The sequence below is a fragment of the Poecilia reticulata genome, chromosome 21 (assembly GCF_904066995.2).
Source record: "Poecilia reticulata chromosome 21, P_reticulata-male-v2, whole genome shotgun sequence".
NCBI lineage: Eukaryota > Metazoa > Chordata > Actinopteri > Cyprinodontiformes > Poeciliidae > Poecilia > Poecilia reticulata.
In genome coordinates, this window is record NC_088850.1 from 12,296,342 (window position 1) to 12,310,523 (window position 14,182).

At 37.6% G+C, this 14,182-nt stretch overlaps 1 protein-coding gene across 3 annotated transcripts in view; it reads left to right on the forward strand.

The window, feature by feature from the left end:
* kcnk2b (potassium channel, subfamily K, member 2b) overlaps window positions 1–13,937 on the forward strand; it is a 33,602-nt gene extending 19,665 nt beyond the window's left edge. For all 3 annotated transcript variants that reach the window (XM_081602316.1, XM_081602317.1, XM_081602315.1), the window contains exons 6-7: window positions 2,634–2,776; window positions 6,101–13,937. In XM_081602316.1, the coding sequence (XP_081458442.1) occupies window positions 2,634–2,776; window positions 6,101–6,457 (500 nt within the window). In that variant the 3' untranslated portion in view covers window positions 6,458–13,937. The remainder of the gene's footprint in view (window positions 1–2,633; window positions 2,777–6,100) is intronic.
* The last annotated feature ends 245 nt before the right edge of the window (window positions 13,938–14,182 follow it).

Below are 14,182 nucleotides of genomic sequence, written 5' to 3' on the forward strand. Positions count from 1 at the left end.
CTTAAAAGGAAGTTCCTAATGTCATTATAAGGTTAAAGCTGCTTTACTATTTCGATCCTAAATACTGCATCTATATCAGTGCTACTTCAATGAATAAAAGCCAAGAACATGAAGGTACAGTTGAATATTTGAAAATAAATGCTTTTTAGGGGATTATTTACTAGTTACAAAATATTTTTTAAAGTTCTAATAGTCTAGAATACATCAGAAATGTGTCCTTCAAAAATAATTGGTTTTGAATCCTGTTAGTGTTTTTAAAAGACAGTTCAACAGGTTAAAAAGATGAAGAGTTGGATTTTGACTAATTAAATGGCATTTCCACTTGAAACATTCAGTCTTGCTGTGTAAATCTGAAACATCTGAAAAAGAGACAGGTTGGAGGATTTGATGACATTTTGGAAAATTTTGTTTGAATACTGATTTTTAGTTACAAGATCCTATTCATATAAAGTCAGTACAAAAACCTCACCAAAAACGGTTTGGAGGCAGTGATTAATTGTACAGTACAGACACGTTTTCTCCTGATATTAAAACCTGAAGCTGGTGACTTTAATATTTGAATGAGTTTTTGGAAATCAAAGCTCAAAAACATTTTGTCAAATGAACTGATTCAGCTCATTCTGGGTTGCAAAGTCTAAGTTGTCCTGTATATTATTAAACCCTGCAATCAAAAGTCTGCAGCAGTTGACATCTATTAAACTGAGCTTTTGCTTTCAAACAAGACATGCTAAGATACATCATTCACAAATTCCCTATGTTCTTATGACCTCATACTTTCAGATTTTAGCATATTAACTCAGCTATGGAATAATCAGACTTATTTTCTGTTAATCGTTCTGTTTCATTCTTACTTCAGTAAAATTTAAGCTTTGGGTGCTCTTCAACACATAAGCACCGAGTTAAACTTTTTTTTTTTTTTTCATGAACTAATTCAGATAATTTGCCTCGTTTGGTTAGCTTGTTCCTTTGGTCTGCTTGTTTCTTGTGAGATTTTGCAAACTTAAAACATGTCAGACCGGTTTTTGGGTGCCATTGTTGCCCATTCTCTTTCTGGATGATAAATTGCGACTGCTGACAGGCAGATGTTATTCTTAGTTGTGTTGAGACATCTTTGATGAGTTTTCACGCACTCGCGGAGTGACATGGTTGGATGGAAGCTCCTCGTAAGCTTCCATCCAAGCTTAAGGTTCACCAATTTGTCATTTAGCAAAATTTGCAAATATGTTCCCACATGGGACCAAGTTGATAGGGATGTATTTTTCCCTTTGATAAATGAATTAGTCAATTAAAGAAATATTGTTAGCTGATACTAAAATCTACTAATATTTAAGATTGACAAGAAAAATACAAAACAGAAAAAAGATCACAGAGGATTCATGGAATATCACAGAGAGTGACAGAAGGAGGTGAAAGAAACAAAAGTGGGGAGAAGAAAGAAACAAAAGTGGGGAGAACTAATGGAAGGGAGACAAGGAGACCTAAGTGGAAAAAAAATAATAAACAGAAAGTAACACTAGTCTAAAGAAATGAGTCCAAATGCACTGACAATAATAAATGCATAAAGGGACTAATGCAACAACAACAAAAAAAAGATATGTCTATACAAACAACAAAGAAAATCAACCCAAATTGAATCCAAGATTCAAATACATCATGACAAGAATGAAGATTTAACTACATATGGTCACGCTAATGCAGTAAGTGAACCTGGCAGGACTGAATGAGAGCCAAAACTGGAGAGAATAAAAGAGAGACACTAGGTGTGTCTCCATTAAAGTTTGTGCGTGCGTGCGTGCGTGCGTGCGTGCGTGCGTGCGTGCGTGTGCGTGTGTGTGTGTATGTGTGTGTGTGTGTGTGCAGCAGGCAGTTAGTTCAAGTTGACCTGCTTGGCAGATAACAAGGCAGAGGCAGATGGGAAAAATCACAAACACTTAGCTGCTAGATTAAACTTCCCTGAGCAGCCCTAGTGATTATCGATTAGATTACAGCACCTGCATCAGCCTGCAGTAGTTACAGTAAACTAATTAACTTGGGATCCTCTTAGTTAAACATGCCCTGTAATGGGCACCCACATATCACTTTAAACGTCTTTTGCTCTGTAGCTTTTATATATGGTGTTGTTAGGATTTAAATACAGATGCGTGTACAAGTACAGCTCAGAAAGTTTCACACTCTTCATAGATTTTTGAAGAATACACATCCTCTCCTTTTGTTGCTTGTAGCTTATTCTAACAAACCGGCTGATGGTCATCATTATTAGATTTACACTGAATGAACTGATCGTTTTGCAGTTTAAAAAAAAAAACTCCTGTAGATGTTTGAGTGATTTCACATTGTGATCCTGAAAACACCCCAAGAGATCATTTTTTTCTGTGAGATATCAGATATGTTCAGTTTTTAAAAATGTAATGTTATATGATATCCTGCTTTATATGAGAATTTTATACATGTCAGTGCACCATTCTCTTCCGATGAAGTGCTAATGAAGTTCTGATATCCGAGACAGATGACTACTCTACAAGACCGACAAACCAACTCTCCTTAAGTTATACAGCTAAATTGCCCAATTTATGTAGCTCAAGTAATTTAGGGTACTCCACCATATCCCACTTGTTGTGCTGATTGTCTTACAGGTGGTTCAGAGAATCTCGAGTACCTCGACTACTACAAGCCGGTGGTGTGGTTCTGGATCCTGGTGGGCTTGGCGTACTTTGCAGCAGTGCTCAGCATGATTGGAGACTGGTTCAGAGTCATCTCTAAGAAAACTAAAGAGGAGGTATGAGCTATTGAAGTTCAAGTGTAAGAAATATATGTGAGGAACAAAATGTTGCTTCTTGCTGATGGCAGTGGTGGCTCAGGAGTCTTTGTACCTGATGAAGCTCTATAGAAGTACAGACAGTTTACCATTTCCTGCAAATAAGTGAAAAGATAAAGATTTAATTGCTAAATAAAGTCTTTTTTTTTTCCTTACAGTGACGTACACATCCAGGTATGCATGAGCATCCCAACAACTGTGTCGTAATATTAGCCTACCTTCCATTAGAAAGCTGTGAAGTGGTTGCTGGTTTTCTATTTCCTCCATATAATCAGTCTGTGTTTTGCTAATCAAGATAAAAGTTAATGACTTGTAGCTGACTGATTACCCATCACCGAGATTCTATAAATCCATCAGAATCAAGTTTCCCTCAAACAACAAGTTGATTGGCTCTAAAAACTTACTTCAGACTCATGCTGCACATGTGGAAGTTTAAACCAAGATAAAATCAGACTGGAGCTGCAGTAAGACACTCTCTGCTTCATTTGACTGGGAAAAAAATATGGAGGACAAATATCTGGTGGAGAGCAGTTACTGATTTAGTAACACTCCATTGTATACAACTGAATGAAATAATAGCCACTTTTTGAAAATATTTTCTATTACTTGTATTTTTTTTAGAAAAGTAAGCAAGAAGATTCAAATTGGAAATTGAGTCTGGTAAGGAAAAAAAATTGAGATTTTATTTTTAAGCCGTTATCGCCCAGCCTTAATATGTGTTATAATAAAAAGACAGATAGTGATCTACATAATATATCAAAAATATGATAATATCTGACAATTAAACAAAGAATTCAGTGTTATGCAGCCGTTTTGTGCCGACCTCCAAACAGCTCTTCACCGTCACATCGGCAGTGTGTCTAATATGTTATGTGTAGAGATATTTACAGTAAGACCTAAGACCACAGTGACCCCACTGTTTACGCCCCTCAAGCCATGAATCTGAAAGCGATGTGTATTCATCCTGCCCTCGCTCTGTGAAGTAAATACAGTCTCACACTGGCCGTCTGCTGGAGCAGAGTAATAGAATACCTTGCTGTTACGGCAGGTTCATAACTCACATGCAAAAAAAACAATAAATAAAAGCCACACATTCACATATACACACATCTGCTCTCCTCCTGAATTCAAAATTCTGCTGCCCATCTTATTTCCTTTGACATAAATAAGACAGAGCACTGGCTATTTGGAAGTATGCAGCCTTTTCCGTCCTTCCTCTGGCATATTAAGTGTACGTCTGAGGAGGCTGGGAACTGTGCAGAGAATCAAATCATTGGGAGAGGAGGTTTTCAGTGGGAGGTTGCTGGAAGGAACGAGCGTCGATGATGAGCAGGCAGAGAAAACGAGTAGACAGAAGATGTTTTCTCTTTTTTTTTCACCCCCACCCCTAATGTGCACACACATGTGCCATAAATTTCAATTCAAGTGCCTCTTCACCCCACTCTTCACCTCAAAGGCTGCTAAATAAATACGGACCCCAGAGAAAGAAGGCTGATGCAATATTAAGGTGAAACCTTTCAATAACCATGGATGCACCCGCTGTCTGTGTCTACAATAAAGACTGTGTGCACCTTATACTTTTACAAATCTGTACCAGAAAACTGGCTTGTGTTATTCAGTGATGCCCTGGTCAGTAAGAGATATAGAATAATAAAATTAGACGTGACGACTGGGTGATAGTGACTGCATAAAACTTTACAATCAAGGCATTCTAGGCCTTGGAGACAAACCCAGTGGGCACTAATCCCAATATAAATATTGTATCATTATGAATATTGCACAACATCCCTTATAGATCCGTGCATGAATTGAGTCGGATAGCGAGGAGCTGCAATTCTAAGAAGAACCTGTTTATTGCACCAGTCTCAAAAACATCATCCTTGGATATTGATTTCTTCCTTCCCGTTTTTCGTAAATCCTCACATCTGCAGTCGGCCACTGTGATGAACGAACAATAACGGAGAACAACGACGCGTAAGGTTATAAAGTTCCTCCATGTGGTTTGCTAATTGGAGCACGGGCGAGGCATGTGGGAGAGCGCTGGAGGGTAGAGCTTTTCAACAGCTGTCTGAGGAGATTAATGGACGTGCCATTTATGATCTCAGAGTGAACTTTTTCGTCAGATGCGCTCATTAAAGAGGCTGAAGATATTAGACGTGGTCAGCCTGACAATCGGTGCACGACTTTTGTTCTCTTAATACATTTCTGGGTTTAAATGCTTCAGGGTTTTAAATGCTCCGACATGATTTCATTCATTAGCAGATAGTCCAAGTTTGCCAACTGAGTCGAGGCTTAGATCACCAAGCAAAACTCAGTGAGTCTTGAATGTTAATAGTTCACTCAAAACCATCTGGGGTTTAGTCACAGCCTTAACTAGCTCAGTTTACTGGGCACATTGAACTAGTTACATCGCGTTCTCTTATAGACAGTCGCATTCAATATGATGAGGCTGTTTTGTCAAATTAAAAGTTCCTTTTGAAAATCTATTACATTTTCTTTACTTCCTACTTGTATTTTGTATTAAAACAAGACGTTTTAAGTAAACTTGGATTTTTGATTGCAGATGTGAAAAATTACATACTGCATATGGTTTACAAAGATGGATCATTTTAAATTGCTTTGTACTGTGAACTCTGACATGCTGACAAAATGTCATTTTTGATGATCTTTGTTCTTTCATACGGTGCTCCATCCATCATGATGGAAAATGCACACATAATCAATAAATTGTGCCCAGATTGCTTGATGAAGTTGCTCATGGAGGACGTTTTGCTGCCAGCCTTTGCTTGTGAGTTGTGAGTGATCCCTCTCTCTTCAAAAGCAGTCTATTTCTTTGCATCAAGCTGTACTTTTGCTTGACACAGGGCACTCCTGGCTTACAAAATCCTCATTTGTTTTGGTGCAACATGACGACAGACATTGTTTTATGCCTTGATTTTAGATAAAGTAAAATGCACAGACAGTACTGGTAAAAACAACATGGTGAAAGAGATAATGAGCTGTTGCCTTTGCTGAAAGAAGCCCTTGTGGCACAAACACCCACACCATGTTCAAAGTCACTAAGATCCAAAGTCTGCCTAATTTTGATACCCAGTTTGAACATTTAGATGTATAAATGCATTAAGTTGGCTATGGCTAAAATTGTGGCCTGTGAGTGTGTTTTGGCTGAACTAGATGTTTGACTCAATGGGCAGCAATGGATCTGTCCTTAGGGTTAAATCTGTTTTTAATGTGAGCCTCAGAGAAAGAGTCATTTGGACATAAATCTTCATTTTGTCTCTGCAGGTCGGGGAGTTTCGTGCCCATGCTGCTGAGTGGACGGCAAATGTATCAGCAGAGTTCAAAGAGACCCGCAGGCGGCTCAGCGTCGACATCTACGACAGGTTCCAGCGGGCCGCGTCCATCAAGCGCAAGCTGTCGTCCGAGCTGGGAATTAATGCCACCATGAACCAGGAGATGACCCCTGGGAAGAGGACGCTGTCAGCCAACCTGGGCGAGGACAAAGAGACGTACCCCTCCTTGACGCTTTCTCTAAGTCCCGTCCCGGGGGCTCTCACCAGGAACGGCAGCTTGTATCTGAACGGCCTCAGTCCAGATTACGCTGATAGACAGGAAATCGCCATAATCGAAAACCTCAAATGAGTGTCAGTGCAATGAAGGAGGATTCATTGCATCGAGCATCGCAGCTGTGAGACTGAAAACAAACCCAAGGCTTCGGTGATCATTGACTGACGCCAGACATTGATGAGGTACCTGAATGAAGCGGATTGTTTTCCCGTGATTTAAACACCCAAGCACAGATAAATCATCAAGCTGTTCGCTCTTATCCATGTTTATCTCTTGCACAGAAAAAAAAAGAAAAACAGATTGCATTGAATCTGTAGAAGAAGTCAGACTTTACCGAAGACGTGTTTGTACCTGAGCCAAATGGAACGAGATTGAATTTAAAGAGCAAGTTCAAACACTGCTGAAGCTGGAAGGAGATAAAAGTCCACCCTGAGGCTGCAGGCAGCACACTAGTCTTCTTTTTCACAGTATTCCCTGGGAAACACAAAACGTAAGAAGCAATAGAGGGATTTGCATTCACCTGGTGACTGCCACCCTAAAACGGTGATCGGATCAATGATCCCCAATAGTTTAAAAACACCAAATGATCGGCCATGGTTCTATCCTGTGGTTCTTTACGGGCAGAAATCCTGGAAGGAATGTTCCTTTTCTCATCGCTCCTCTTCTGTTTACTTTATCTGCCTTGCATTTGCCACTTAATCAACCCTTTACTAAAGAGACGAATGTTGACATGTTTGCTTTCTCCATGAACTGTTCATCCTGGGGGATATTTCACTGGTGCCTTATTGAAAACACTGGACATATGAGGGCAACAAAAGACTCATGTCCGTCTTCTCATGTGTTAATTTTGATCACAGTAGTAATAAGGACATTTTTGAAATGCATCGTGGACAGTTAAATAATTTTTTTTAAATACTTCTATGGAACGTTTATAAATGAAAGCAGAGAACATAATGTTTTAAAGGCGAATGTGTTCTTGACACACTAAATAGCTGCATACTGTAAAGTGTTTCAGCCATCAATATCCAACCTCCCCCGAGTCAAAGTACCATCTGTTTAGGTCTTGGGTCTGAATAGAGCATCAGCACGGCTGTATGATTTATTTGTATTAATCTTCTCTGAGATTTTCCGAATGAGTAATCACACTTCAGCCATAAAAATTTAATTTTGTTTTCCACAGAAATGAATGCATACGTAGTGCCTTGCAAAAGAATATTTACACCTTGAACTTTGTCATATTAGAACATACTTTTGAAACAAAAAATGCTTTACAAATAAAAAGACACAAAGCTGTGGCGTGCATTTATATTCAGCTCATAGAAGTCAATGTGTTTGCTGAACCACACTTTGCTGCAGCTGCATTTCATTTGAGGTCTGCTAGCTTAGATACATTTTTTGTAATATCAATAATTTGCAAAATAGCGCAATCTTGTTCAGATTGGATAGAAAATATATGTGATTGTCATTTTTTAAATCCTTCCACAAGTTTTCTATTGATTTAGTTCTGGGATTTGACTGGGCCCTTCTGTCACGAACATGATTTTTCTCTATTAAAACCTTGGTTGCAGGTTAAGAGTTTCTGAAAGCTGAACTTGTACGCTATTTAAAATTTTTTTTGCAGACTCATCAAAACATCCACACAACATGATTTTTCACCTGATTTGACCAAACAGCCTGTGCTCAAACGTTAGCCATTTGCTTGTGGTAAACTTTAAATAGGACCTGCTACGGCTTCCTTTCGACATTGCTTTGCTCCCTGACACATTTACAAAAATGGAAGATTTGTGAAGTTCACAAACAGTCTTCCTGTCAACATATTCTCCCACCTGAGTGGTAGATAGATATATGCAGCTCTGCCAGGGCTACCATTGACTGGCTGTTTTCCTTGAATTTATTTAGGGATACTGGAGTAAAGGGGGCTGAATACAAATGCTTACCCTGCGTCATTTTCCTTCAACTGCACAATAACACACCGCATTGGTCCATCACATGAAATCCTAAAATATATTTAACTTTGCTGTTGGAATTTGACAAAATGTGCAAAAGCTTAAGAGGTAAGAATGCTCTTGCAAGGCACTGTATGGTGCTGTAGCAGTAAAGTCTAGGGACATTTGAAGCACATTTGTTGCTTTGTTTGACTGAATTTGTCTGAACATTTCTTCGGTTAAAGTAGATGGCGTATTTAATGTTTTGCTAATATTGAATGTACACCACACGAAATCCTTCATTTTAGCCTGCTGCATGTTACAGCAGCGACTCGATAGCCAATAATTCAGCAGCAAATGAGGTGCTGCACTTAGGAATGGATGAACTGAATGAACGATGCCTCACTGTGGCTTTCTTAGTGAGAAAATTTGCGCATCTATCCTTTAGGCCCACTGGGTGATCACTGCAGCAAATCATGCTTTTTCTCCAAGTGTCCAAAATTTTTCTTTTGACACTTTTGTTTTTAGTCTTTCTACTCTGACAGCAAATACTTTAAAAAAATTGTTTTACGTGTTACTTGATATCATTTATAGAAAAGTCACATAATGTGTTAAAAGACAGACAGTTGAGAAATTATTATTATTATTATTATTATTATTATTATTTCAGTACTCAAATGACAGCAGAACAAACAGATTCACATGGCAGAGGGGAGGTCAAAATGGAGAGGGAAAAAAGGAGCAAACTTACAACAAATGAGGAAACACAAGAACCAGGATGAGAGCAAAAATCAAGACTTAAATACTGGGGAATGTGATCACTGAAGTGAACACAGATGGTCTAATTAGCAGAATGGATGTCAGCTGCGAGGGTAACATGCAGAGGTAACTGAGGTAAAACAGTGGAAATGAGAGGACTCTGGAAACCAGGTTAGACTACAAACCAGGAAGAGGGCACAACCCAGTAAAATTAATTAAGATTAAAAAAAGTCACAAAGAAATTCGGACACATGTGCAACAGGAACATGATTTAAATACACAGAGAGCTCATGGAAATGTTTCAAAATAAAACTGTGACTAAAGTCTTATTTTTTAAAATTATTCTCTAAGGAGAATAATTACAACCAAAGACTGCAACTCAGCAGAAAATAAATACAAACAGAATAAAACTGGGGGATTAACTAAATGAGGAAACCAAATAGTGAAGAGATTGCTACTGTACAGCAATCTAGGAATGTTACAATCTGTTTGAAGTACATTTGTTAAAGAGAGAATGTTCACAGTAAAAAAAAACATTTATCTAAATGGTATTATGCAAAACCACCCAGACGTTTTCTGGCAATAAGTTAAAAAATATATGTTTTTTGGAGTCTGGAACAAGAGGTTATTAAGTACAGATTTTTGTTTCCACATCAACATAGAGTTCACGCCATACATTCTATATGTCTTATAAAAATGTATTATTATTAATACCAGACAAAGGTCAGCAAATACTGTGTAACCAACAAAATTTGCTCAACCTGAGTTTTTTTTTTATACATCAAGTCTAAAGAAAATCCCAGAATGATTCTCAAACTATGAAGTAAATGTAATTTTCCAACCATTCTGCATTTGTAGATCATCATAAATGCTGACATTACTTACTAATATAAAGTCCCAGTTTCAGATGAATAGACTAAACTTGTGAATTTGTAGTACGTGTGTGCAACACGGCATATTTAAAGTTAAAAGTTTTGCCCCCATTTTTCTTAGGTTGTCCTTAGCGAGAGCACTGATTTGTGCAGAGTGTAACATGGATCCTCTAAGGCAGGAGCTGCCATGTGTTATCATATCATAGCTTCACTTAAGGCCCATACATAATCTACAAGAACAGAGGCATTTCTTCTCTCTCCCAGAATAATTTGGATCTCGTGCAGCTTCTGGACAGTATTTCTTTTTTTTTTCTCCCATATACACATTATTATGTACAAACCTTCTTGTTAAGTATCAAACATCCTGACCAGAAAGAACTGTGCGATCGCTACCTCCGGCAAAACAACAAACTTCTCTGTTCTTGCAGTATTTGTGTTGGAATTAAGACTTTAGATTATAAAAATAAGAAGAGGAGTTGAAATATCATAATATTTTGTTATTAAAAGTATTTTATAGCTTATTTAAATTCAAGGTATATATTTGAAGTGAAAGACACTTTAAAGCTGAGTTGCCTTAGGAAAATCTACTCACGTCTTGGTTTGGGTTCAGAAATCAAAGCCCCTCCTTCAAACAGTCATCATGTTGCTTTTTGTCAGTCAATTCTGTGATTGAGAAGCTGTCAGTGAGGAAGAAAGTCGCAGCATGTTGATGGTGAGTCGTTACATAAGGCGTCAGACCGTCCAAAGAAAGGTGTTGAATATTACGTGCATTTTGTGATGGTATGTGTGAATTTGACAAAAACTTGAAATATGTGATATTTGCACCCATGGATGGGTTTTGTTTTTAATATTGCAACATCTTCTTCTCTTTAGGTAGCTATTTTACAGTAACTGACTCTCATAACCCCAACTCAAGCATGTTGAATGTATCTACCTGTTCACAAGACGAGCCTCATTCTGAATGTAAACATCTGTGTCTTTTAACTGTGAAAACATGCCTTTTTGAAGCCCTGGCTCACATGCACCATGTTATACAGGCAATTATTTTCCATCTGGTCATAGTAATCTTTAACAACATTTTTTTTTACAATGTTCTGAAAATCCCATTACAGACTTAAACCTGGCTAGAATATTTGCATGAGAATCTTGTAAATCAATCTGTTGGCCAACCTGTGGAGCCTCATTCACACACAGTCACGTTTTGTTTTTCAAAAACAACACGATTTCACCCAATTGTTGCATGCTACTTCAATGAATTTATAAACACTGGAGGTTTTCTGTACTATGCCAGGCTTTGCATTGACTCTTAAAAAGTATGACTCTTGTTTGTTTCCTGTATGTTAATACGTTGATGTTGCTATGTCACTTTAAAGTCATGACACTTTTCAGAATGTTTAGAATAAAATACTTTATATGCAAAAAAAAAAAAGATCATCATTTTTGCCCTGTTGAACAAACGTCATGTTAGTCAGAAAATCTGAAGTGTGATAAACATAGATGAACGTCAGCCTTTCTATCGTGTTTTTTAAGAAGTTAAATAATTGTAAAACACTTTTCTGACACAAATAGAGCTCTATAGAGTCATGCCTCCATGCAACTGAAAGATACTTGTCGGCAGCAAAGATCATGCAATGGAAATTAATTATGACTCTAGCCTTGCATCAAAGAGGCAACACGTGTGTTTATTGATATAACATGAATGCAGAAAATGTGTTTTGTGTTTGGGATGTTTTTAGTTCATATGTGTGAGTTCAAAATGTGGGCAGACATCCAGTTTCCTTTAAGACATTAAATTAAAAACTGCTCTCTGAACGGTCCACATTTAAACCAGTGATCATAAGAAGCAGCAGGAGTATGTTTATTCAAAGTGTTTGAGCCAAATGAATCGCTGTATAGCGACTTTGCTTGCAAAATCCACGTGTAACATTAGCTTGAAGTGACGTTTTAGGCCCAAACATGTTGCAACTAAACGAAGGACAGGCAACATTAAGTCAAATATAGTCTCCTTACAATGTTTTTATAGATACATACTGTGCAGCTAAAATATCCACAAACAGATTTAATATGTGCAGGAAATTGATGACTTAAGCTGCTTTCATTAATGTTTGCTATTTTTTTAAACAGGCACTGCACCACCCCTGATATAAAGTATTCTAAACTGATTTCTGTAGATGTGGATACAGTTGCCAAAAACCGTATTCAGGTAAGAGAAGCACAACCACAGTATATTTCTACTCAAGTGGAAGTATGAATTGGTCATCCAGAAAAAGAATCATATAAAAAGTTTTCGGTGAAAAGGTTGCTTGACTGTCGATTAACTGCTGAAACCTATTGTCTGATGTAATTTATGAAAGTTATGTTATCAGGCAAGGTAAAAAAAAATAAAATAAAATAATTGTCTGCAAATTCTTGGGATTTGGAGAATAAAACAAAAATTGTTAAATGATGAAGAGGTAAAACACTTTTTGAAAGCTTTTATAAACATATAAAGCGCTTGGAGATTTACGTATTGTACATTTCCTGCATTCCTATATGTTAGAATCATGTTACATACTTCCATTCTCTTTCAAAAAGTTGCTTAAATGCAACCAAGTAAGCGTAGCAAACTCCCAGGAAGCTAGTGTGATTAAGAGTAGCAGTGCTGGTCAGAAAGCTTTTTGTTAGCCTTGAAAAGCAGCAGGGGGGTTCATTTTTGTTGTCTTCAGAAAAAGGAAAGTGTGCAGCTTAAAACTGAAGAAAACTGCAGAATTTATTGCTGCAATGGTCCACACTGCAATCACAACACAATTACTGTGTATTAAACTTTATTGCATGTAATAAAGTCTAATACGCATTATTTTACTTATTTATCTTTCTTGGTGCTCTGTCGGATCTTTTTCATTATTTGATCGTTTTGCTTACAAACTAAAATTTCCTAAATTCTGTAAATGCAACAGAGCTGCCAGATGAAACACACCAAAATTGTTCTGTTGCGGGTTTGAGGTTGATTTCTGAAATGAAGTAAATACGCAGCATTGTGCTCACTGTGATGTGTTCCCATCTCCAGGCTGTCTTGTTAGCTCATTTATTGACTCTGCTCTGTCTGCCGCTGGAGAAAAACACCATAACAATGTTCTCATCATTGCACATAACCGTTAATGAACAAAAATGGCCCAATAGCCCTGCCATGAGCAGACGGGGTAAAAAGATCCAAAGACAAGCTCCCAGATGAAACACAGCCATAATAACTGAAGGAAAGGCGCTTTCTGTTGATTACTTTAATTATAAAACGCCATGACTGGAGCAAAACCAGTTTGTACAGAAAATTATTCTCTTGAAATCCGCAAAGTTTGTTGTAATTAATCTTTTATTTAGGCAACTTCTGCAAACAAGTCATAGAAAATGAGTTTAGATGACTGGAGGGACTCTATAGGATTTATTTATATTCCCCTTTTTCACTGAGATTGAAAAAGGGGGGAAAACAAATAAAAATGCATAAGCATGAATGTATGAGTGAATGTTTCTTCTGATGGGAAGAACAGGTTGATTGTTGTAATACTAGTATATATTTTTTCCATTGATTTTTGAGAAGAGTATAAATATTTATCCACACACTAAATCTGTCAGGAGTATGAATAATCAGTATTAAGACGCTAGAATTAAAAAGGATAAAATAAAACTATCCAGATCAGTCATGAAACTTTTTTTTTGTTTAATTGGAATGAGTGCCGCTGCTTTTAAAATAACACGTATTTCCATGCAGCTCCACAGCAAAACACACAAGAGACCTAAAACTCTACAAACACAATGACCGAGACTGCAACACAATGCATTTGGGTTGAGTCACGAGCTGCAAACTGTTCTCCCTGCTTCACAAGTACAGCACAGGGAGAGCGGGTTAGTCACAGCCTCAACACCTTCAATTATCATGCGTTTCTTTACGTCATGTGGCTATTTCTTTCTGGACAGAAAAGCACTTTGATTGGCTGTTGTCGATTATTAAATCTCTCGTTGACCTTGCTGGTGTGAAATTTGTCGATCATCTGTCGCCGGTTTCCTGATGCAATCTGTAACATAAAGCCCAATGTGAGCATATTGTACACAAATGATACAAACTGACAGTTGCTGCTAAAGACAGAGTGAAACTGAAACGTCACCTTCTAGCCTCATCATCAGACAGAACGGACCGTAAGCACATCTTAAGATGATGAAGAACTCTTGACTTAGAAATAGGATCATCAACTGTGCTTGGGGCTGATTGAAGA